At 47.8% G+C, this 24,750-nt stretch overlaps 1 protein-coding gene across 1 annotated transcript; it reads left to right on the forward strand.

The window, feature by feature from the left end:
- The first annotated feature begins 7,121 nt into the window (after window positions 1-7,121).
- On the forward strand, window positions 7,122-22,233 carry Mlec (malectin). Its single transcript, XM_021631800.2, has 5 exons — window positions 7,122-7,533; window positions 14,256-14,434; window positions 14,951-15,127; window positions 15,209-15,266; window positions 17,036-22,233. The coding sequence occupies exons 1-5, from the start codon at window positions 7,308-7,310 to the stop codon at window positions 17,263-17,265; spliced, it is 870 nt and encodes a 289-aa protein (XP_021487475.1). The 5' UTR covers window positions 7,122-7,307; the 3' UTR covers window positions 17,266-22,233.
- Window positions 22,234-24,750: the final 2,517 nt, after the last annotated feature.

Raw genomic sequence — 24,750 nt, forward strand, 5'->3', positions numbered from 1 at the left:
CACGCCCCACTCGGCAGGCCTGCAGCCTTGCTTGTTCCCCTACTGGCTTAGCTCTGCCCAGGTACTCCAGATCATTGCTTCTCAGAAATGTAATGGCTCATTGGACAATTTGAAGAGAAAGGGCCTCTGTAGGGTTCTGTCAGCTGGCAGGGGGGGCCTCCAGAAACCTGCCAAGGAGAGAGTGGAGCAGACAATAAGCTGGGACACCTCCATACCTAGTGTGTGGCCGCTTAAAACCATAAACACTGCAGCTGTAAGAAAGGGACTTGAGAAAACAGACAGGCCCCCCGCTGAAAGGCCTGTGGGTATTCAGACAAGAAGGGAGAGGCAGACCTTCTCTCTCCCCCAAGCCTGGGGCTCCTTTCTTGCATCTTAGGATGCTCCTCCCTTGTATCTTAGCTCTGCCCTTGCATTTTTACTCCTCCCACCCACCAGACTAATTTTAAAGATTAGGGTTCCGTGACTTCTAGAACCAAGATGCATTTCCCTAGGCACAGGTTTCTTCTGCCACCCAGGGCACTTCTTTAATGCCTCTCCTGAGGGAGCTCTAGGTGTTACCTGGTGCCACGGGCCTATAATCCCAGCACTCAGGAGATGGAGACAGGGAGAATTGTGAATTGGAAGGCAGCCTGAACTATATAATCATACACACTCACACCCACCACACACATGCACATGCACACACACAACACACTAAAAGGAAAATGAAAACTGCTAGGGTGTTGCTCAGTGGTTAGAGCTCTTCCTTAACATCCGTAGAGGCCACAGATTCCTCCACCCCCAGTTCATCAAAAACAAACAAACAAACAAACAAACAACAAGGGCCAGTGAGATGGCTCGCTTGCAAAGGCACTTGCCACAGAGACGGATAACCTGAGCTCAAACCCTGGGAGAGAACTGACTCCTGAACATTGTTCTCTGACCCCCCAACCCCCATGTGTGAGATAACACTCCTCTCAGATAAATACATACTTAAAAAAAAAAAAAAGAACTTTCTAAAAACAAAACAAAAGCTGTAAAATAAAATAAAGCGTATAGGCTAAAAGCACAATAAAAACAAAGATGGAGGGACTGGAGCGATGGCTCAGCAATTAAGAGCTGGTACTCTTTCTAAGAGAGCTGAGTTCAAGTCCCACAAATGGCTCACAACTGCCTGTAACTCCAGCTCCAGGAAATCTGGTGTCCTCTGCTGGTCTCCACGACACTGGACTCATGGGTACAAAACCAACACACAAACACATACAAAACAGAAACATAAAAAAACAAAAACAAAAAAACCATATAACTCTCGGGAAAGGCCCTTAGGTTACATGGGAAACAGTGTCACTTTACAGGAGGCATCTGAGGTTCAGGGGTACGGGATTCTGTGGGCACTGAATTGTGAGCACACCTGGTGACCGCTGTTACAGCTTTCACCGTTATTACTGTTGTATCTTCAATTATGTTCGCCTCCTCCCAAGTGTCTTCACTCCTCACTGTGATTTCCTCTTGAGGGGAAATGATAACAAATATGACATCCACTCCTAGAGATTTAGTATTGAGAAATATGGTCATGAAATACACTTTTAAAGATTTAGTATTTTTTAAAAAGATTTTATGCATATGGGTGTTTGCCTGCGTGTATGCCTGCTTGGACAGCAAAGCATGCGTGGTACTGTCAGAGGCCAGAAGAGGGCGCTGGAACCCCTGGGACTGAGTCACAGAGGGCTTTGAGCCATCAGGAGGATGCCGGGAAGCAGATACTAGGCAAGGGCAGTGAGTGCTCTTAGCCACTCTCTCCAGCTGCAAGTTTACAATTTTTAAAATTACCCGTATGTGCATGCGACCATGTGTGTATGTGAGGGGTGGGGAAGTGGGAGTAGGTGTCTGTACATGTGTGAGTGCTGTGCCCACAGGGCCCAGAAGAGGGCATCAGATGCTCTGGAGCTGGAGGTACAGTGGGTTGTGAACTGCCTGACCTGGGTGCCAAGGACCAAAACTCAAATCCTTTGCAAGTGTAGCAAACCCTCTTCAGCACTCAGCCATCTCTCCAGCCTCAGTGGAATTAACATCCCTACAGGAACCTTCCACTGATGGTGACACTAATCGCCGAAATCAGGGCTCATCCGGAAGTGGTTGCCTGTGCCTCATGGTCCTGTTAGGTGGACCTGGTCCCGTTGTGCCTGGCAGGCTCAGATTGCAGACTCAGACTGTCCTCTCACTCCTCATCTATCACCTGGTCCTGCTTTTAGCTGTCTGTTTGCTGCTAGAGTGAGGACAGAGTTTTGGTTAAAATATAAAATGTTCCCCACAGGATACAATGTTTGGTAGTACCTGGCAGCTCTTCTTCCGGAAGTGGTGGAAACTTGGGGGGAGGTCAACCAAAAGCAGTTGGTGGGGGGAAGGCCGTGGCCTGTTCTGTGTTCTCTTCCCTGCCTCAGGCGTCTACCACACTTTCCCAACACTGTGATATTTTCTCAAAATATGTAGGGCTAAGCAGCCATGGGCTGAACCCCCTGACTGAGCCTTTTCTGCTTGGAGTTATTATTATGTCTGGCATTCTGGTCACAACTATGCCCAAGAAACGAATATGTCTTTCTTTAGCCTCATCCTCTGCTACTAGCAATACCTAGCTGGTGGGTGGTAATGAGGAAAATAGCTCCTTTAGAGGCTGGAGAGATAACTCCACAGTAAAGAGCACTTGCTGCTCTTGTAAAGGGCCCAGAATGAGTATCCAGGATCCACATCTGGCTCACAGCTGTCTGCAACTCCAGTTCCCAGGGATCCGACATCTCTGAATCTGAAGGCATCAGGCAGGCATGATATACCTACACTTGCACACAGAAGGAAGGAAGAAAGAAAAGAAGGAAGAAGCCCCTTTAGTCCCAGCACTAGGGAGGCAGAGGCAGACAGATCTCTGTGAGTTCTAGGCCAGCCAGGGCTACACAGTGAGACCATGTCGAAAGAAAAGAAAATGCCCATGCATGGTACTTGGAGGGCATGGCTCAAATCCTTTACTCATACAGTTCTCTCTGCCTGATTTTTTTGAGCTAGATTTAAGGTGTTCCCCCTAACTTGGGAGGAGGGAAGCCCACAGCACAGCTTGAGCCTCCCCTGGTGAGAGTGTCATGTGTTACCTTAAAAGGGAAGTGTGATTGCAAACTCCTGTAACCCCAGTGCTCAGGAGACTGTGAGACAGATGACAGGTTCAGGGCCTGGCTGCCCCCAAATACAAACCAAACCACACCAGACTGCTCTCTGTGCTTAGTACACACTCAGGAGGGTGTTTGTTAATTCTTGTGTTCGATCCCCAGCACACTGGAAACAGAGCATGGTGGAGTATGTTTTTAACTCCAGTACTCCAGAGGCAGAAGCAGGAGTTCAGTCTTCCTTAGCTACAGAACAAGCTGAGCTCAGCCTGGAAAACATGGACTCCTTTCTAACAGCAACAACAACAAACTCTTTGATGTTCCTATCCCAATCCATTGGTCACTTAGCACAGTGAAAACTCAGTTGTCTGAAGTTTGCGGTCAGGTGAGTGTTAAGGATGAGTAACTTCTCAGGCAGGGAAAACCAGGCCCGGTAGAAAGTGAGTTGCCCAAGGCCACACATACAGACGCTTTTTCTGGCCTCATCCCTGCTCACACTGGCCTCACCAGTGTCTTCTGTGAGTCATATCCTCTGTGGGGAGGCAAAGGCCAGTCTCCTTTCCCCTCAAGGAGACCCAGTCTGGTTTCTTTGTTCCAGTTTCCTACTGGCTGGAGGTGAAGAGGTGTCATGGGCAGGTTCTCTGCCTCTCTGGGTGGCTCTGCTCCCTCTGAGATCTGGCTTCCAAGAGGCCTGAGGTGAAGGAACTTGGCTTCGGAACCAGACCACCCACTTCAGCAGGGGAGGACTGCGGGGTGGTTGACCAAGTGGGAGGCTAAGTGGCCCCCACCCACTCTGTGTGTTTTCCTCTTGAGCTTTTTATTGTGAGCTTATCCCTAAGGGGGAAAATATCCCACTTAAAATAGACCAGACTTAATTAATAGCATGCTTTGTTCTCAGGATTCTTATCTCTACCGGAAGACACACCTCTTTTCAGTTTTGTGGGTCAAGGTGAAGTTGCCTCTAGGGGCTCATAAACAGCTGCTTCGTTTTCCAATTCCGAACTCTGGTTCAGAGTTGGCTTTCCCCTCCCGTGGGTAGAAGGGTTTTTCCCAACTCGTTAGCCTGAGCTGTTCACCAGAGCTTTTCTACTATTAGACTGCCAGCATGACATGTTATAATTATTTCTTCTTGTATGATTAATAGCTACTGTGTACTAAACACCGTCTCTGAGCCAGGCCCTCTCCTAAGGGTTTCTGAAAGTCCTGAGTTTGGATATTCTAATTACATCTATCAGATGAGGAAGCTGGGGCTCTGAGTGGAGAAAGGACTCCCCATTTCCCCGTAGCTCTAAAAAGTAGAAGCCGGCTTTAAGTCCAGGGCTCCGTGCTCCTAAACACCTCAGATTTATTTATTGATGCTTAGCTATGTGCCTGATGGTCACACAAGGCTCTTGGGCTGGCAAGGTAGCTCAGCAGGTACAAGCCCTTGTTGCCGTCCTCAGCTACACAGGGAGTTTGAGGGTGGCCTGGCTGCAGTGAGGATTCATCTAAAAACACAAGAAGAGGGCAGTAAGATCTCTAAGGGGGTAAAGGTACTTGCTGCCAAGTCTGACAACCCAATTCCATCCCTCAGAGCCCCATGTGAGAAATGACTCCTGAAAAGTTGTCTTCTGACCTACACCCCCAAGCTGTGGCACAAACCTATGTCCCCACCCCTCCCCCCAAATAAAAATAATTTCTCAAAAAGCTCTTTTTATTGTCTTTACTTAAAAGATATCTCTTTTATGTCTCACAGGCTTAGGACATATGTACAATTGTTCTGTAACCCAGAAGGGGAAACTGAGGCACAGAGAGGTGGATTCTTTTTGCCCAAGTAACACAGGGACACCTGGTAGAGCTGCAATTTGCATCAACTATGGCCTCATAGGTAGCCAGGATCACAGCATAAGAAGATTAAAAGCTAAACATCGTTGTGTGGTTTTACACAGATTATTTAACCTTCCTCAACTTTTCAAGTTTCTCATCCATAAAACGGGGAACGTTTCCTGTTTTTCAGCTTCTTGAGGTGGCTATGAGAGTCAAACTCGTGGGAACGGATGGCTGCTGAGAACCTGCTGTCAGGGCCTGTCTTGGCCACAGTCCTATTCTTGGCTTTGGATGGGTGTGTGATCTTTTTCAAGTTCCCTTCTGTGTTGCTTGCATTTTTCCATGAGACACATATTTTGTAGCTGGGCAAGGTAGCACAGGCCTGTTATTTTAGCTACTCAGAAGGCTGAGGCAGGAGGATCAGATCTGAGACCAACCTAGACAATTGAGCAAGAGACAGACACCAAGAAAACAATTGTTTTGAAGTCTGGGGATACGCCTCAGGGGTAGAATTAATACTTGCCTAGCACATGCAAAGTGCTCAACATAGTCCTGGTTCCCAAAGGAGAGAGGTGCAGGGTTGGGGAGAAGGTGGGGATTTTGTGAGCGGAAGGTGTCCATTCTATCTGGGGTCAGCAAAGGCTCAGACATCTAAAGGATGACAGAATTGGAAAGCCACGGAGAGAGGAACTGAACCCTGCTCACCTCAGCCCCAAACTAGCTCCTGTCACTCCCTGAAGGTCACCAGTTCCCAGAGAGTGCTGTGGGCCTTGGCAAGCCCAAGCAGGGCCTTTAATACATGTATGTCTATGCACTGTGTGTATACAGTAAAAGGGAAGGCCGGAAAAGCACCACCGCCCTGTCCTCGGAACTGCTGGTTAGCGGCCATGTGGGTGCTGGGAATCACCCAGGATCTCTGCAGGAGCAGCTTAGAGTTCTCAAACGCTGAACCGTCCGTCTTTGCAGACTCTGTTAATTTTTGAGACAGGATCACACGCTTGTAGCCCAAGCTGGCCTTTAAACTCACGGTAATCCTCCTGCTCCAACCTCCCGGAGCACAAGTTCTGGGAATACAGGAATGTGTCCTCTGGTGTCACCGTGATTAGAATTGTTTAACCTATGTTTGTTTGTTTCCTTAACCTCAAAATCAGATTTAACCGGGCTTCCTATATTTTGTCGGCACAATCTGACAACCCTTGTAGTAGGGACCGGATAAGTATTTATGGAATAAATGATTAACTTCCCCTGCTCGGTTGTGTCAGAAACTTGCGCTGGGACTCAAGACTCTCTCAGCCCGTTTTTCCAGGGCAAAAAAAAAGGGAGTTTGGGTATATACCCCAGGGCAGGGACGCTAATGTAGAAGAGCGTTGGGTGAAATACCAAAGGAGGACGGTTAGGCCGTGCCTGTGCCAGGCAGGGCAGGCCACCAGTCATCACTGCCCACCGCTACCCACGGCGGTGATGGTGCGTGTCGGGGGCGGGGCCGGAGGAAGCCCAGGCTCCATTCCTCGGGTTCTCAGGCCCGCCAGAGACCATCGCCATGGAGACGCAGGCAGCCTGAAGCCCCTCCCCCTCAAGGCCACGCGTTTCCGCTGCGTTGGAGCATTCTGATTGGACGGCCTCCTGGACGCTACCACACACCAGGCGCCTGCTAAGGGGTGAGGGCGGGACCTTATCCTCGTGGGACCCGTGGCCTGCCACCCGTACATGTGGCATCTCAGGAAGAGGCTGGCTCCTCTGCCTCACACAGGGGAAGAGCCATTGCTCCTCCTGCCCGGAGCCCGTGCTCTCGCTGAGGAAAAAAAAAAGAGGGGATGGAAAAGGCGGCAACGCCCCCTTCAGAGCCGATTGGGTCCCAAGATCTAGAGCACCGGAAGTGTTGGCGACGTGTCAGTGCGCCCTTCTCTAAACCTTCCCCGCCCCAGGCCACCTTTCCTATCCTGATGTGGGATTCCGGGGCGGCCTGGGCGCTGCACCCACCACTTCCGCATGGAACCGCCGCTTCAACCGAACTCCCTCCCTCCGCGCGCGCTCCTTCTCGTGTCCGGTGGTTGGGCCGGAGCCTGGGTGTAGCCACGCCCCTTTTCTAACACACCAGCCAATAGGGGGGCCGTTCCCGGCGGGGTGGTGGGTAGCTAATGAGGGCCGAGCTCTGATTGGCCGAAGCGTCCGTGCCGAGGGCCGGGCGGCGGGGTAGGTTGTTCCTGAGGTGGGAGGCGGCACCCGAGGCTGAGGAGGAGGAGGCCCGAGAGCGACATGTCCCGGGTTACTGAGGCAGAACGGTCCGTGGCGCTGTTTTACTGAGTCGGGGGCGGCCTGGCGGCCGGCCGAGAAGCAGGGTCGGCAGGGGCTGCCCCCGCCGTGGTGGCCGCCATGCTGAGGCCCCGGGCAGCTGAAGCGGCCGCCGTGGCGCTCCTCCGCCTGCTGCTGCTGCTCCTGCTGCCGGAGCTCCGGGATCCGCGGCTCGGCGTGCTCGGCGTCGCCGGGGCCGGACTGCCCGAGAGCGTCATCTGGGCAGTCAACGCGGGCGGCGAGGCGCATGTGGACGTGCACGGGATCCACTTCCGCAAGGACCCCCTGGAAGGCCGGGTGGGCCGAGGTGAGCGCCCCTCGGCCGGGCCGTGGGGCCGGGGCCTGCGAGCGGGGCCCCTTCCTCTGCGCCGCGAGACCGCATCCTTGGAGCGAAGTTTCTCTCCGCAGTACCTCCAGGGACCTGGCCGGAGCCCAGGGCCTAGCCCCGGCTCGAAGCTACCGTCGAGGCATAGAGTTGGCGAGAAGTTCTATTTAGAGCGTTCTCCTCTTGCGTTTTCTCAGCCCTTCATCCCACCCAAGCTGGAGAGTAAAGACAAGGGTGGCCTTTTCCCCGGCACCTCAAGTCCTCGCGGGCTGTAGGTCATCGATTCCACTGCTCTTGTCGTGACGACTCCCAGGAGATTCTTGCCCTTTCTCCGGGAGTGGGGCTTGATTCTCAGTCAGGAGAGCAGGGAATCTTCGAAGGGGATGGTCCGGGAGAGTTGGATTGTGGCATCCTCCCCTACCTTCTTTGGAATTTGCTTAGAAGTAAAACCCACCCGTCGGGTGTTGGTATATTGAAGCCCGTCCTGCCTTAACCTGTAAGAGCAGCCTATGCGTTTGAGCATTCCAGTGACCCTCGGGTGACCTAAGAAGTGTGATTCCAGCTTAGAGGGAAAGTGGTTGAGGCTTAACCAAAGAAGGAACAGTGGTTTTTGTTTTGTTTTGTTTTTTGTTTTTGTTTTGTTGGTTTTTTTTTTTTTTTTTTTTTACAAAGTTACACGGTTCACAGTGGCAGTATGAGAATTGCTAGGGCAAGTGATTAAAAATATAGGTTCCAGTGCCCGGCTCTAGACCCACTAGACAAACTTTTATCTTTTACTTAATTAACTGGGACTCAGGTTTCTGCACCAGGGGCTTCTGCTATAGAGTACCTCCAATCCATTCTTTGGAGAAAACGGCTCTAGACTTTTCTATAAGTAGAATTGAAAAACAGGTTTTAGAAGGAAATTCTGGGGCCTGGAGAGATGGCTCAATGGTTAAAAGCATTGATTTCTCTTCCAGAGGACCTGGGCTTGATTCCTAGCTCCCTTCTATAGCTCTGGTTCCAAAGGAGAACCAGTGCTGTCTTCTGACCTTCATGATCACCAAGCATATGTACACAGAGGTACATGCAGGCAAAATGCCATACACATAAAACTTTTAAAAGTTAGAAAAAAAGATATTTCTTGTTTTGTGTTCTGGGAGATTGGTACTGTATGCTGGGTGCAGAGGCCACTAAATTGGTGATCTTCTCTAGACAACTCAGAAGCAGTTTCTTTCAGTGTCTGTATGTGGTTCTTGACTTTACTAAAGGGTTTGACTTAGTTTCTCCCAATTTCTGTGTCCTGACAGTTCTGAATGTACTGTCTCGCCATTTGGGAGGCAGTGGCAGGCCAATCCCTGAGAGCTGAAGGCCAGCCTGTTTTACATGGCGAGTTCCAGGTCAGCCAGAAATACAGGGCTACATGGTGAGAGCTTGTTTCACAAAACAAACCAGAACTTAACTGCTTTCATACATGTGAAGGGCTTGGCACACGGGCCTGTTTTCTGAAGTTCTGTGTCCTGGAATTTGTTTAGGCCTGGCATGTAGGTCCCAGGAACCTGGTTTCCGCTGAGTCAGGGCTCCAGGTTGTGGCAGCCAAGACCAGACTTTGTAGTAACAGCAGGTCTTTACTGCCTGTGTTGGGGACCGTTCCTCTTTCTTCATGGTTTTGGGCAGAGAGGAAACCCCGACAGTTGGTAGACTTTGCCCCTTGAGATAATGGTGGTAAGAGCAGTATGCAAATGGCTTCTTGCATTCAAATTCTCAGCTTTTCACTGGCGACATCATCCTATTGGGTCCCCAGGACAGAGGCTAAAAGTGGCTAAGAATCTGGGTCTAGTCCTCAGGTGCTGCTTTAAAGTTACTAGTTACTCAGAGGCTGTTTTAAAGTGGCTGTTATAGGTGGTTCAGTTGGTTTGGCCTGGTCAGCAGCCAGCCAGGCTCTCTGGTTCTTGGATTGTATTTCCTTGGGGGTAGGAGCCTATGTGTGCATGTGTGTGTTTATGCTAGGGCTGGTAATTGGAGCAAATAGTTATATGAAGCCTACCAGACTTCTTCATAGTGGAGTTCCATTTTGGACACTAGTGTTTGGGGTGATGTCGAAATGAAGGTCATCTGCCCCGGGCCTTCTGCTCATCTAGATGTGAGCAGCACTGAGGCATGGGTAGGAAGGATGGTTGGGTTCCCATTTGTGCCCTGGACCGGCAGGTATTAGTACTTACTGGATTTCTGAGAATAGTGCTTCCTGGTCTGGGCCCAGATAAGTTCAGGCTTCCACTGAGCAAGCAGTCAGCTTTCTGTATCTTCTGTGCTAAGGAGTTGGCCTTGCCAAGGGAAGAGCAGCTGTTCACACACTGCCTTTCCTTCTCTGTGGATCAGGGTGTGCCCCTTATTTGGAGACCTTTGTCTCATGAAGCTATTTATGCTGATTGCAGGAGACACTCTTTGCCTCATTTCTTTTTCTGAGTGGTTGTAATACTGTGTACAGCACGTTGATAAAAGTTCATTTTCTGTTGAATGGATTCAGGTATTTCTTGCCAACTTAGTTCAGATAAGGGTTTCACCTGATTTTGAATTTGATGTTTCTCTCCTTATTTTGTAGTTCAGCACTCTTGTAACAGAGTGGCCTAGGACATGCAATGGCTTCTGCTTCCAAAGGTACTTTATAATGTTAATGACTTTCATTTCTGCCTTGGGATAGCTAGTGTTCACACCCTATACAAGGCGTTTTATATCTGTGTGCTTCAATTCAATAGATGGAATCACTGCTATAGAAAGTGGTGGGGTATATTGTGCATTGGGGGGGGGTGTCTTTTTGTTGATGGTGGTTTGTTTGCTTTGCGACAAGGCACATTGTCCAGGTTAGCCCCAAACTTATCATGTAGTATAGGTTGAAGTTATCCTGCCTTTACCCTCAAGTGCTGGGATTGCAAGCTTAGGCCACCATGCCTGGCTTTCCAGGTTCTTGGTTTGGTTACCTGTGGTGACTAGACCTTATTGTTAATAGCTAAGAGCACAGAGAGCTTGGCTTGGTTTAGGGGAAACTTTTTCTGTTTATAGAGAGATCCCTGGTAGAACTTACGGCTCAAGGACCTCGCTTACTGCCCTGAGCATTGTCTTCCTACCTGGCAGTTACTCCTCAAGTGTTAGGAACTTCTGATGGGGGCTGCTGTCCAGAGGAGGGTATAGTCCACTGTCTTGTCTTCCCTGCTTGATGGCCTTTCACATGAAATTAAAAGTAGGTCAGAACGTGTGTCCAGAGGGAAAATGCTGCCTGGAGACTGAGCCTGTCAGGTGACTTACTGTTTAGCCCTAAAGTAGACCCTTTCTTGGCTAAGGAAGTATTTGGCCTTGAGGAGGTGAGAGTTTAGTAGAGAGTAAGAAAGAGGGCAATGGAAAGAGAGAGAAAGGGAGGGAGGAGAGCCTATCCATCCCTGCTGCTCTGCTTTGCCGATGGCCATGAGATTTGTTTAGAATTCTGTTCCTATGTTGTTTCCTACTAACAGAAATGTTTCTTCTGTTGCTGTTCCCAAGTACTGGAGATTTTCAGGTAGAGGATTTGGGTCATAGGTTCCTTGCCTCTGTCATTCAGAATAATTCAATAGAAACTAACCTCAGCTGAAAAAGAAATGATTGGGAAAATAATATGGTGGTTAGGGGACCTAAAAGAAGGAATTCATTTATTTCTTTTGAAACAGGGTTTTACTCTGTGGTCCAGGCCTTGAATTTACAGCAACTCTCCGACCTCAGCCTCCTAAGTGCTGGGGATTACAGATTATTGGCACTTTATGGTGGGTCTTACCTAGAATTGTTCCTGCTCATTCATGTTCCTGCCCATCTCTCCCAGCTATAGTCTTCTAATTTATTTCATTACCTTCTTTTTCTTTCAGTTCACTTTCTTATTTATTAAGACAGAACTCATTGTGTAGCCCTGCTTGCCTGAAACTAGCTCTGTAGAGCAGGCTGTCCTCCAGCTCCTAGCACTCTGTCCACCTGCCTCCCTGTGCTAGGGTACAGATGTGCACCTGCAGTTTGCGGCTGCTCTCCAAACTCCCAGAGCAGAGGTAATACATTTAGTGCTTCCTGTGTGTATTTATCTGCCCAATGGACATTCCTACATGTTTAACGTTTGTCTGTTTCCACGTGGGACACTCTGCTAAAATTTTTACAGGTGTCTCACCCTCACTGCAGTCCCTTGGAGTGGGTGATAGTCCCATTCAATAGTTGAGAAAATAGACCTAAAAAAAAAAAACAAACAACAAACTAGTTCAGTATCACTTAGTAGGTTGCAGGCCAGGATTCAAATCCAGGCCTGCCTTACTCTGAACCTAGGTTGAGTTTTTCTAGATAACCGTGCTGCCCTATTGTCCAGAGCTAAGAAATACATCATAGGCCCTTTGGCCTCCTTCCTTTCTGGTTAACTGAGCTGTATTGTGCCAACTTCAGCAGTGCTGACCGTCCTACTGTCCACTCATTCTTTTTTTTTTTTTCCAAGACAGGATTTCTCTGTGTAGCCTTGGCTGTCCTTGATTCACTTTGTAGACCAGCCTGGCCATGAACTCACAGATCTGCCTGCCTCTGCCTCCCAAGTACTGGGATTAAAGGTGTACACCACCACCCACTGCCACTCATTTTATCTTAAAGAAATCTGTTTAGCTGTCAGTGTATAAAGACTAATGAGGGAAGAAAAAAATCCCTTTTTTGCTACTGTCTCTTAGGACTTCGTAGCAGATCTCTTATGATAGCCACTTGGGGCTTAAAAGGAGAACATTCAAAGGTGATCCCGAAGTTTTTAACTCTTGTTCACATGGCTGTCTTCTTAGCTGTGGAACTCAGACTGTTGTAGGCAGCATTGCTCTTAGAAGTTTCCATTCATTGGGTGGGGGGAGATCCACATATGAACAGAAATTTCTGTGGATTTTTAAACAAAATCTAGCTCGTGTTCCAGCTAACCTAGCAAATTTGCAAACGTCTGGCCCTCCTGGGAGAAGGAAATTCTTAGCACTCAGCTGGAAGTGAAAGAGCCTTTCAGGTTGCATAGGTGTTCATCTGGGTCGTTTTGAGCTTTGGGAGGATTGAGGGTGTGTTAGCCCCACATCCTTTGTAAACCTTGCTGTTTTGATTTCCTGAGGAGACACAGGGAGAAGAATCTGAAGACAAAACTACAGCGAGTTTCCTGTCCCATTGTCTCGTGTGTGCATCTGATCACAAGGCTAATGTCACTTACAGGAACTGTTAACAGTTATGTTTATTTTTTTGAGGGCTTGACCTTAGCCATTGGGCCTTGTAGTTCATCTTTCACCTTTTGTCGGGTCCTTTGAAATGATGGTGATCTGGAGGATAGAGCTGTACGGATATGCTCTTTGCAGTGAGTCAGAGGAGCTCAGACATGTTCAAGGTGGCATGGCCATGTCTGATCTGCCCATCTGTCAAAGGATCCAGGTGCCAACTTTCTTCAGGGTCACAATGTTCAGGTGGAAGGTAGTCATAAAGTCTTCAATTCATGGTGAGAAAAGGCACATTCCTGTCTGTAGTTTTAGGAGACTTATCCTCTGATCTGCCCATCTGTCAAAGGATCCGGGTGCCAACTTTCTTCAGGGTCACAATGTTCAGGTGGAAGGTAGTCATAAAGTCTTCAGTTCATGTTGAGAAAAGGCACATTCCTGTCTGTAGTTTTAGGAGACTTATCTTTGGAAACTTCATTGTGTGTGTGCAAGCTGAAGGAACACAATTGTTCTTGTCAGGATGCATGAGTATTCGAATATCTCTTGGGACTGGAGGCTAGTGTATCTGTGGAAAGGCCCTGGTCTAGTTTGCATTGTGGAAAAAGGCACATTTACAGTTTGTCACCAGGAGAATTGAGGGCTGCAGAGGTTCTCCTTTAGTCTCACTATCACTCTGAGGAGTGGGAAGGTGGCTTCTTGAGACTTGAGCATCTTCAGGGAAGCTCTTGCAGTAGTCTGCCATAGACCTCAGTAAGACTGGCCCTGATGCTATGCAGGCACTTTGCTCTTGTTTCTCCAGGAACTTCACCAAGTGGCTGCTGAGCTGGAGCTTGGGTAGAACTTTTCTCCTGTTGGTTTAGCTGAAGCAATGTTCCAGAGAGCAGTGCATGTGGACTTTTTGAACCTGTGGGAAGTTAGATAGTTGCATCAAGAGGAAGCAGGAGGACACATTTTCCTGCCTTTTTTTTTTTTTTTTTTTTTTTTTTTGAGCCCGTTTTCTTTGCTAGCTCAGGAACTTTTTGAATAAAAATTTTGAAAAAACAAAAAACAAAAAAAAAAAGCACATCTAGTATACTATTTGTAGTAAAGACAAATGAAGAATGACTTTCCTGACTTTCCTATTTGGCTTAAACTGAGAGAAACTCATTTGACTGGTATAGTTGCGACTGTCCCCTGCATTCAGGACGTTTCCTCTGAAGCGCTTCTTCATTTGCAGCATGTTACTCCTTTCACACCATTCATTTCCATTCTTTCCAGCAGGCCCGGGAAGAAATGTTAATGTTCCACTGAAGGGACTACTGTTTGGTTGCTTTGATGTTTCTCTTCCATGTCAGTAGCTGTCTGATTCTTGTCTTTGTGTGTGTTCTTTGGAACCAAGTGTAGAAGGGGTGCTTCTCTTGTGAGAGTTGGTATTGCCCTGGAAATGCCTCTGGTGCTTCTAGGGATCTCTGCTCCTTATGTCTTGCCTCTGATGCGCTTTCTCTTTGTGTTTGTGCTCAGCCTCAGACTATGGCATGAAACTGCCAATCCTGCGCTCCAACCCTGAGGACCAGATCCTGTATCAAACAGAGCGGTACAATGAGGAGACCTTCGGCTATGAAGTGCCCATCAAGGAGGAAGGGGACTATGTGCTGGTGTTGAAATTTGCTGAGGTCTACTTTGCACAGTCTCAGCAGAAGGTAAGACATGCTCAGGCCCCTGCATGACCAGTGGAACATTGCTGCTTTTGAACAGCTGGGTACTCAGGCTGGAGCAGAGACCTGTGAGCCACCTCACAAGGGAGGAACAGTGAGCTCTGAGGGAAAGTTGGTTCCTCCCACCTGAGAGAAGCTGTGTCCCTTTGTCCATTGGCTGTACCTGTCTTGGGGTTGGTAACAAAATCGGTCCTTTTAGGAGCTGCCTGCTTACTTCCCTCCTTGATTTGCAAAACCTTATTACCCATATCCAATTTCCTGCTGCTTTCTTGTAAGTGCCTCCTGTTTTCCCTGGAAGGCCAGTATGAAACTTTCTTGGCAATAAAGGATAGTGGTTTTGATTTGGCTTGGGTGAAGGACTTCAGCCACTTTGGAGTATATCCAGAGCCATAACTTAAGTTATGAATCCCAGGCAGGTACATAGTGTCTAATTTCTTGAAGGGATACGAAGCTGGTGGTGTTAACATTGTCTTTTTTTTTTTTTTTTTTTAATCCTGGAAGGTATTTGATGTCCGATTAAATGGCCATGTTGTGGTGAAGGACTTGGACATCTTTGACCGTGTTGGGCACAGCACAGCTCATGATGAAATCATCCCTATGAGCATCAGAAAGGGGAAGCTGAGTGTCCAAGGGGAGGTGTCTACTTTCACAGGAAAGCTCTACATTGAGTTTGTCAAGGTAACAGTCACTGCACCTTACATGAGAGGGAGGTGAAGATACTTGCTGCCACATGGTTGACTCTGTTCTCCTGTTTCCTAGGGGTACTATGATAATCCCAAAGTCTGTGCACTCTATATTATGGCTGGAACAGTAGATGGTAAGTTAGGATTTCTACCTTTTGCTTCTTGACTAGTGGTGAAGGATATGGTTGAGGAATGCTTGATAATTTAGGAAATATTTGAAGCCAAATTATGGTGAATTCAGAGTCAAACGTTAAGGACAGTGTGTTACATGGTGCTGGCTGCAAGGGTTAAAGTCAGACCTGTGCTCATACCTTCCTGTTGGCATTTAATCAACAGTTGGTCTTTGACAAAATCTTTTTTTTCCCCCCTTTTTTTCTCTCTAGTCCTCGCTGTCCTGGAACTCACTATATAGACCAAGCTGTCCTTGACTCATAAGAGATTTGCCTGCCTCAGTTTCCCTAATGCTGGGATTAAAGGTGTGCACCACCATACCTGCCTGGCCTCTTTGACAAATTTGAGACAGAGTTTCTCTGTGTGTAGCCTTGGCTGTCCTGGACTTGCTTTATAGACCACGCTGACCTCAAACTCACAGAGACCCACCTGCCTCTGCCTTTCCAGAGTGCTGGGATTACAGATGTGCACCACTGCGCTGGGCCTTTGACAAATTCTTAACTGTCCTGTGAATTGGGATTAATAACAGTTCTTGTTATACTCATTTAGAATGACCTGGGGGCCGGCACGGTGGCTCACTAGGTAAAGACACCGGCTGCTGAGCCTGATGCCCTGAATTTGATCCTCAGGACCCATGTGGCAGAAGGAGGGAACTGGTTCCCACAGTTTGTCCGCTGACCTCCACCATGTGCATATACAACACACACACACACACACACACACACACTCTAAATGCATTAGAATTACCTGAAATGTGTCTGAGTTCCAGTTGAGGGGTAGACTCTAGCCCTTTGGAAAAGAAGACAAAAGTAGGAGTCCCTGTGGCATTACCTTGAGATAAAGTTCGTTTGTTAATGTCTCCTTGACCTTGGAGTTAGTTCAGCCTTGATATTTCTTGCTTAGGGTCTAGGTTACCCTGACCACCAGCCTCCTAGCTGATTTTTGCAGAAAAAAACAAAAAAACAAACAACAAACTTGTATCTTAATCACTTTTCTCCTCTTTCTTTCCTCTGTGCTGTTTCCCATTTTATCTTAAATACATGGAAAATCTTTACCCTTATTTTTTTAGATTTATTTTATGTGTCTAAGTGGTGTATGTGTTGTATATGCACCATGTATGTGTGCGATGCTCTCAGGGCTCAGAAGAGAAACTGGAACTGTAGTTATGCGTGGCTGTGAGCCGCCATGTGGGTGCTGGGAACTGAACAGAGGGCTTCTGCAAGAGCAGCAGTGCTCTTAACCATGGAGCTGTCCTTTTAGCCTATACCCCTTGTCCTGATGTCTTCCCTCCTGTTAGTGCTGAAGAAGATCTTTTACAGCAAACTCTGTATTCCTTAGGAGTCAGGACAGCAGTGTAGTGAAGCTGAGAATCGGAGCCTCATGGATCAGCCCTTCAGTATCTGAACCAAAAGGAATGTGGACTTAGAGAGGGAAGAAGGGGGCTTTAAAATAAGTTTTAATGTCCTATCATAGTCCTTGCCTGATGTGGGGCCCTTGGAGCTTTGAAGAAGTGAGGCAGGAATGGGAGATAAACTCCCTGTGGGGAATGCCTGTATAACTTCCTTAGTAAAGTCTGAATGTGGCTGTGTTTCCATGCTCCACTGTTTAGGCTAGGGCTAGTTCTCCCTGTGTGGACCCTGGACTACATCACAGAGGTCTTTCTATTGTGTCTCATTTACTGCTCTGAATGCAGTCTTAGTGTACTTAAAAGGTATTTTCTTTCTTCCATTAGATGTACCAAAGCTGCAGCCTCATCCAGGATTGGAAAAGAAGGAAGAAGAGGAGGAGGAGGAAGAATATGATGAGGGGTCTAATCTCAAAAGACAGACCAACAAGAACAGGGTGCAGTCAGGCCCCCGCACACCTAACCCCTATGCCTCAGACAACAGCAGCCTCATGTTTCCTATCCTGGTGGCCTTCGGAGTGTTCATTCCAACCCTCTTCTGCCTCTGCCGGTTGTGAGAACAAATGGCCATCCTCAGCAGGGTGGAGGGGAGTGGGACAGGAGCCAATGTGTTGGTTTCTGTATTCTTCGCAGTGTTTAGCAAAACAGAAAACAAATCAAACAACATACGCGCACGCGCACATACACACACACAAAGAAGTAAGAAGCGGAAAGAGTGGGGCAGCCCCCACCTACCACTGGTCCCAGAGCTGCTAGGTCCTACTCTGCTCCTGTGGCTACCCCAGCTCTCTTTCTCTGGGGTACTTATGTGAGTTGATCCTTCCTCTGTAAGGACCCTCATTCTAGCAGAGAGGACTCTGGACTCCGAGCAGTCACAGTTCCTGGTTTTTAGGTTAGACATTAACAGACAGCAGGAAAATGTCACACAACCTGGAAAAGACTGCACTGGGAGTTGGGTGTGCTCGGAGTTTATGTCCAGATGTGATTTCAGAAGTCGTGATGTTCAAAGTATGTGTGTGGAGGCAAATAAGTTGAATGGTCCATATAAAGGAAAAAGGAAAGCCCGTGCTTCCTCACTTAGAAGCCTTTCTGGGTTAATGTATTGATGGCTCCACCTCAAGTATCTTCATTGTCATTTTTCATCTGATGTGCGCCAAAAAGAGGACTGTCTGGTATCCAAGACGACTAGTGTATGTCAGGTCCTCAAATCGTCTACAACTTGTTACTACAACAAATCATTTTGATTTCAGTGCCTGTTGAGGACTTGATTTCTTTATGATTTTTCTCTTAATCTGGTCCTTTTGAAATTGCTTCTCACCTCTCAACCATAGAGCTAAGTTATTGTCACACATGGCAGGAAGCAGGGATTGGAGTTCTCTCTGCTTGAGTGTCTTACCCTCTACCACCTCATCTTGCTGGTACCTCCCTCCTTGAGTCCCTGAGCCAGCAGCCAGGAGGACCTGACCCAGCAGCTCTTACTGGCCCCTCCATAGGGTCTTGCTGCCAGGGGACAGGGATGCTTTCCAGCCTGCAGCAACAGAACACTTGACCTTAAAAGTCTCTTCTAGTCTTTGGATTAGAAAAGGCTTATGTTAGCAACCTCAGAGACTTGAGCCCTGCTAAGTGACTGACCACTGTTTAGAATGTCCAGAATCTGATGTTCATTTATCCCCATGTCCTCTGTCCTCGTTCAGCTAGTTTGGGTTTATGCCTAGAGTTGCCCTCAAAGAACTAAGACTGGCTGCAGCAGCCTAGCTGTTTTTTTCATTGATCATAGTAGTATGCTCTACCACCCTTTCATCCCTTATCCACACAGCCATCAAGTTTCCTTACTGTGGGACTGACAGACTCCTAGTCAGCTGTAGTTCTGCAGCCTCTGGATATCTAACTTTAGCATCAAAACGTCTGTCTCAAATTCCCAGTAAACACCTTTGTAGGGGGTGAAGTTTCCATGTCCCCATCTTTATCTGTCAGCTAAGACATGGTGAGGGGCTGAGATAAAGGGTTTTCTAGGTCAGGGGCAGCAGGGTAGAGGCTCAGGCCAGGCCCATATTTTTGAATGTCTTTAAATTTTGAGTTTGCCTTATCAGATATTTGAGCTGTGTGACAAAGTAAGTAGCTCTTGGGCCGTTTCTTGACTTTGGCTCCTAATGATGACTCCAGGCCAGCACTTAGTCATTTGAGAGTCCTCTATTTTCTCTGTGACGCAGGCTAGCCCTAGGGTACTGAGTTGGCAGCTGGATGGCTGTGGCCTGAGGTTGCTGTCAGGAGCACTTCCTGGAGTGCTTGCAAAGTTCCTGCTTATACAGGATGAGGTACTGCCATGGTCTTGGGGACCATCTGCCTAGGGCAACAGATGTCCTGACTGATTGGGCTTCTGACAGTGGTTTGGTTCCTGGTCCATCATTGTTTGCAAACCTGTGGGCCACTGTCAGCAGATTAAACAAAATGAAGGAGAACAGCTGCCTCCATGTTGCCTTGTTTGCATGGGTCTCTGAGGAAGGAGGGGTCCTGCCTCCTCACCCCAACCTATCCCTTTGGTGACTCAGAGTCTCAGAAGGAAACCCTGACTCCTGGGGCCATTTCCTAATGGTACTGTAAGCCAAGCAGCTCAGCTCCTGCCTCTGTTTCCAAGCCCACCCCTTCCCGTAGGGATAGGGATGGGTGCTTTCCTCTCTAGTTGTGTCCAAACGGAAGGAACATCTTTTTGTAGCTAACAAAAACTAAAAGGGAAGTGAGGAAACAGAAGGGAAGGAGAATGGTGGGGGCTGGGGTAGATTCCCCTAAGCCAAACCTACCCAGCTAATAAGAGCTGCTTAGGGCTGGCGATAGCCAGCTTATAATGTTGAACTTGAAAGCTTTTTTCCCTCCTCCCAGATGATGTAGGTACATGAGGTTTAGGTTAAAGGAGCTGGGTGGGGCACGCTTTGTTTTTATTTTTGTATTGTGTGTGTCGAGAATTACTACATTGTTCATCTTGCTTTTTGCACTGTTTGTTCCCCTGTATTTTGAGCTAGTGTAAGGTGTTTGCCTGGGATTGGAAGCTATGAGTGGTGCCAGTTAGGGAATTGAGCTGGAGAGGCCCAGGTGTTCTGTTTGAGTTATACTCTGACCCAGGATTTTAGAGCCCACTGATCCAGCCAGTAGAGAGAAAGATAAGAGTAGACAGCTCCTTTTTGCCAGAAATGTGGTCCCCTTAATGTTTCTGGGAGGAGCAAGCAAGAACAGCTGGGTTGAGTCTGCAGGTCTAGTGTGGTTTAGGTCAGGGACCAGCTGGCCTCTGACTGGGTTGCTTTGAGTCTTACTCAACCTATCTTAAACATTGTGCCAAGAAGGGGTTTGTGGGATTCGTGTCTCTTAAACCAAATTTATCATTCTGGAAAGACTTCGGTCCTGAGGAGGAGCTGCTCGGTGGACACCCACAGTTCTGATGGTTTAAAAGGTAGTCTTCAAGTGCCAGTGGTGTCAGAGGTGCCACCTGTTGATTAAAGATGAGACCTTGTTTTCTTGCTCCTGCTGAGTAGGAGATCCCAGGGTCATGTGCGCCTGCCAGTGAGCCAGGGTAGACTTTGATACCCACATTCTGTGTCTGGGAGCAGTTTTAGAAATGTAGTTTGACTTCTTTCATTTTGTTGAGAAGCTTCTGTTTAAAGGAATTTCTCCTTGTCCCGTTCCCAGTCTCTCCTGGGAGGCCTGGCCCTGGTATAGTCTTAGCTAAGAATCTGAGAAAATGGCAGCAGTACTCTTCTTTAGTGCTCAGACCCCTCTCCTTGGAAATTGGCTCACCTTGAGGAGTCCAGGGAGGAATCAGTAGGTTCAGAGGAATCTCTCCTTCCTGGGAACTGGGGAAGGACCCACCCCGGTCAGCACAGTGCCTTTTCCTCTCCTGCTCTGAGTCAGGTGGGTGTTCCCTCTAGATTCAGGTCTGGGCAGGGGTCCTTAAGTCCCTGCTATGGGGCTGTTTCCCTATCTCCCTCTCCTTGCTGGCCTCCTCTGGCATAATTCAAGTTGTCTTCTTGCCTTGAGAAACCTTGATGGAATTGTGGCCACCATGTGTGACACTTCTCTGTGACTCTATAAGGACCTAGAAGAGCAGGAGCTTTCTCAAGTGAGAGACTGACAGATGCTTCTGCTATTAAAAGACAGAGCTAGGGAGGTTACTTTGGGCCTCTTGCTGTGGCCTCTGAAGAAAGCAACTCTCAGGTAAGACTGACTGAGAATACACAAGCAAAACTGCAGACACCCAGGATATGCTCAGAGATCGCAGAAGAACTCAGCTTCTCTTCTAGGGAAGATGTAATTAGGGATCAAAGAGCACTAAGAAAACTGTAAAGAAGCCTTACTGCTCACACCAGAAAGCTCAGGGCAGCTAAAGGTGGAGCTAAAACTATCTGTGTTGGATTTCTCCAACATAGGAGAAGGGCAAGGGCTGGATTTCTTCATGATGGTAGATGGTGTGGCTTTGGTTGTCAGCTTCCCAGGGAGGGCCAGTTTCTTTGTACGTGTGTAGCATGCTGCCTCTCTGGTCTGTCGTTCCCCGTCTGCTTTTGCCTCATTTGTTCTGGATGGCTAGATCATCTTGATTGATAAGAGCAGATTTGGGGACTGGCTGGATTGTCAGGAAGAGAACAGAGTGGATCTCTTGGGATGGGTGGCTCTCAGGAGTGTAAAAACAAGGGGCTGGGATTATGTTGGCAACCAGGGAAACAGTGGTGCCTGTTGGAATTAGCAGAGAGGGCCTTGGCATGCTTGTATCCAGGCAGTCTTGTGCGATAGGAGCACACAGTGTCGGGAAAGCAGAGCTCCATCCTCAATGCTATTGTGAGCTTAGTGCTTTATTTCAGTATGAGGAAAACAACAACAAACTCAAGTGTGCTTTCCGTTCTTTCAAAGGATAACTGTCAGGAAAGAGTTGAGGTGCCAGGTAGGAGGGGGAGACTTGGCAAGGAGAGATGTCGTGGCAAAACCAGGAAGAGATACCTTCTTGACTCTTCTCTCTGGTGTGCCATGATCCAGGGAATGAAAAGAAATTTGACCCTGGATTAGTTCCTTCTTTGGAGTTAAGGAACATATTACCTTTTACAAAGTTCCCCTGGGGTAGGATGGCTGTCCATTCTAAGCTCAAGGCAGCCTCTTCAGCTGCTTCTGGCCCATCCTGGCTTATGAAGAAACCAGCCCCACCCCTCAGTATTGAACCTGGTTGCTTTGTGTGGAACCAAGTATTGGAGAAAAGACACCAAGTCCTTAGCCCTGTAGCTTCTATTCTTTCCCATCTTTCCCTTTGAGGCTAGATAGACTATGGCTACACCACACATTTACAGCAGCGTGGCAAAGTGTATTCGTGGGGCTTTGAACCTGGCTGGCCAGGGAAGCAGCAGGGGTGAATAGAGCTGTAGTTCCTTCTAGGCTGTCTCCACCGGTCTCTACCCCTTCCATGCCCCACCCTACTCCCACCAAAAAGTAAAAAATCAGGATGTTTTTCACTGTCCATTGCTTTGTGTTTTAATAAACAATTTGCAGTGATACCCTGTGTTGAGATTGAATTTTAACTCCCAAACAGGTGATGGTAAGCTGGCTGTGGCAGTATGCACTTGTTACAGCAACATTGTGGGAGGAACAGGAATTGAAGACCATATTCAGTTACATATTGAATTTGGGCTCCCCACCCTCACCCCAAAAAAAGACCAGTGAGATTGCTTGGCTGCCGCCAAAACTGATTGATAACCTGAGTTTGATCCCCAGGTTGTAGAGGGAGAGAACGACTTTTGCCTGTGCTGTGGTACTTCCTCAGGAGATAAGTAAATGGGCCCCCCAAGTAATAATAGAAGGTAATGTGGGAAGGAAAGGGAGACCAAGGAGGAGTAGGAAATTGATACTCTTGGCCCGGTGCTGGCAAGATAGCTCAGCAAGTAAAGGTCCTTGTTACCAAGCCTAATGCTTTGACTTAGATCCTGGAGCCCACAAAGGGAAGGAGGGAACTGGTATTCCCACGGGTTGTCACCTGACCTTCAAACATAAACTGGCACACACTTCCACACAGATAAACACCTCAACCAGCAGTGCATGCACTCCAGGAAAAATCAAGTTCTTGTGTGTTGCTTCAATCTGACTGGAATGCTCAGCTCTGACTCTGCTGTTCAGAGGCACACTAGGCCTCCAGCTGTGTCTTCTTGTCCTGTTCCCCCTACTGAGAGGGGACCTACAAGCAAAGCCATAGGATATTTCTCGTTTCCCCTTTTATGGCAAGTGGGAGGCCAGAATGCAAGAAGGATTCTTCTCTCCCCAAATTTATCAGCTGTGTTTTGCGGCTGTGGTACAAGAAGCTCAAAATATCTATAATTTACCTCAGGCTGGTTAGTAAATGGTCAAGCCATGGCTTAGACCCAGTCTTACCTACTATCAGTGCCTGTATATCCGAGCTATTCTAATTACAGCCATCCTCAGGTGAGCCTTTGAGATGGGCTTGGCACAATGCCAAGCATTTAAAGACTTGACTTTGGCTCCAGTTAGTGTTTCTCTTTGAGAGTGACTGGCCCAAGGCCACACAGCAAGGGGGGAAAAATTAGGACCATTTATTTATTTACTTAATTACTTAGTTACTTTACTTACTTTTGATACTTTTGTATCAGAGTGTACTCTGGATGTCCTGGAACTCACTATGTACACCAGGTTGGTCCCAGACTGATGAAGCTCTGCCTGCCTGTCTCTTCCTCCTGAATGCTGGGATTAAAGGTGTGCACCAAGCCCAGTGTCTTGGACTCTAAATTTTGAATATTCTTCATGTCTCCCCAACATACCCGTTGTTTCTCCAGATAGGAATGCACGTGTCTGGCTTTGTCCTGCCTGCTGGGTTATCCTTTCAAGGGCAGGGTTCATGCTCAGTTCTAAGAATGAAGCCATTGTTGATGGAGTCTGTTCCCAGAGCCCACGCAAAGGTAGAGTTCTTTACTGATGAAGAGGTGGCTGTTACCGTTTAAGCTCCATTGTAGCAGTGGCCTGCCGAAAAGACACTGACTACTCTAGGGACTTACAGGGAGGGAAACTGTCTGACAGAAGATCCTGGGCCAAGGGCCGCTGTTGGGTTGGACAACTTCTCTGTGGGTCTAGATAGTAATCTTACTTAGGAAATCAGGCTCCCGGTTGGCTGGAGCCTGTGTGTCAGGCCTTCCTCCATACTTAGCCCTCATCCCCGCCCATCCTTCATAGAGGGGAGAGGTGATAGTCTTAACACTTACTGGAAAGCTTCTTGTAGCAAAGGTGAGAGGTCAAGGCAAAGGGGGTGGCGCATGGACGCTCTGGAACTGGCAATCCCAAGAGTCTTAGTTTTGTTTGTTCTTAGCCATCTACAGTAGTGAAAAGTACTCAAAATTGTTTGAGGCTGTGTGGTGGTGCGAGCCTTAATCCCAGCACTTGGGAGGCAGAGGCAAGTGGATGGATCTCTGAAAATTTGAGGTTCCAGGCCAGGTAGGGGCATATATAAACAAATTACTTATTTATTAAAAAAAAGAAAAATCAAGAAAAAAAATGCCTTACTGCTTCTACTTAAATGTGTTGTGTCTTCAAAGCCTGGCCCTAGGTGGTATTTTGCCTATGTCTAACCCTGATGAAGGTACCTATATTTTCCCATCCAGCTCCGTGTCTTCTCTCTGCCTTTGGAGAGGTCCCTGGGGGAGGACTGTTTTCACTGTTGTTGCTCTTTTACATTTCATCTTCACAACTTTGGAGCTGTGATGACTATCTGACATAACTGAGGACTCAGATTCAGGGGAGGAATGGGCTACCCAAAAGTCCTGCAGCTGCTAACTGGCTCTGACCCTAGGACCTGTACTTTTTAATTTTTTAAGACAAAAATCTAACCTTGTTGCCTAGGCTGCCTTTGAACTTGGGATACTCTTGCCTTTATCCCCCAAGTGCTAGGTTATATGGGTGTGTAACACCATGCCCACCCCAAACCTGTACTTTTAAAGCCATGAAAAGGGTCTGCTTCTAAGTCTGAAAACCTTCCCTGGGACTGACATGAGAGGAGGTACCCAATTTTCCCT

Source organism: Meriones unguiculatus, chromosome 4 (genome assembly GCF_030254825.1).
Source record: "Meriones unguiculatus strain TT.TT164.6M chromosome 4, Bangor_MerUng_6.1, whole genome shotgun sequence".
NCBI lineage: Eukaryota > Metazoa > Chordata > Mammalia > Rodentia > Muridae > Meriones > Meriones unguiculatus.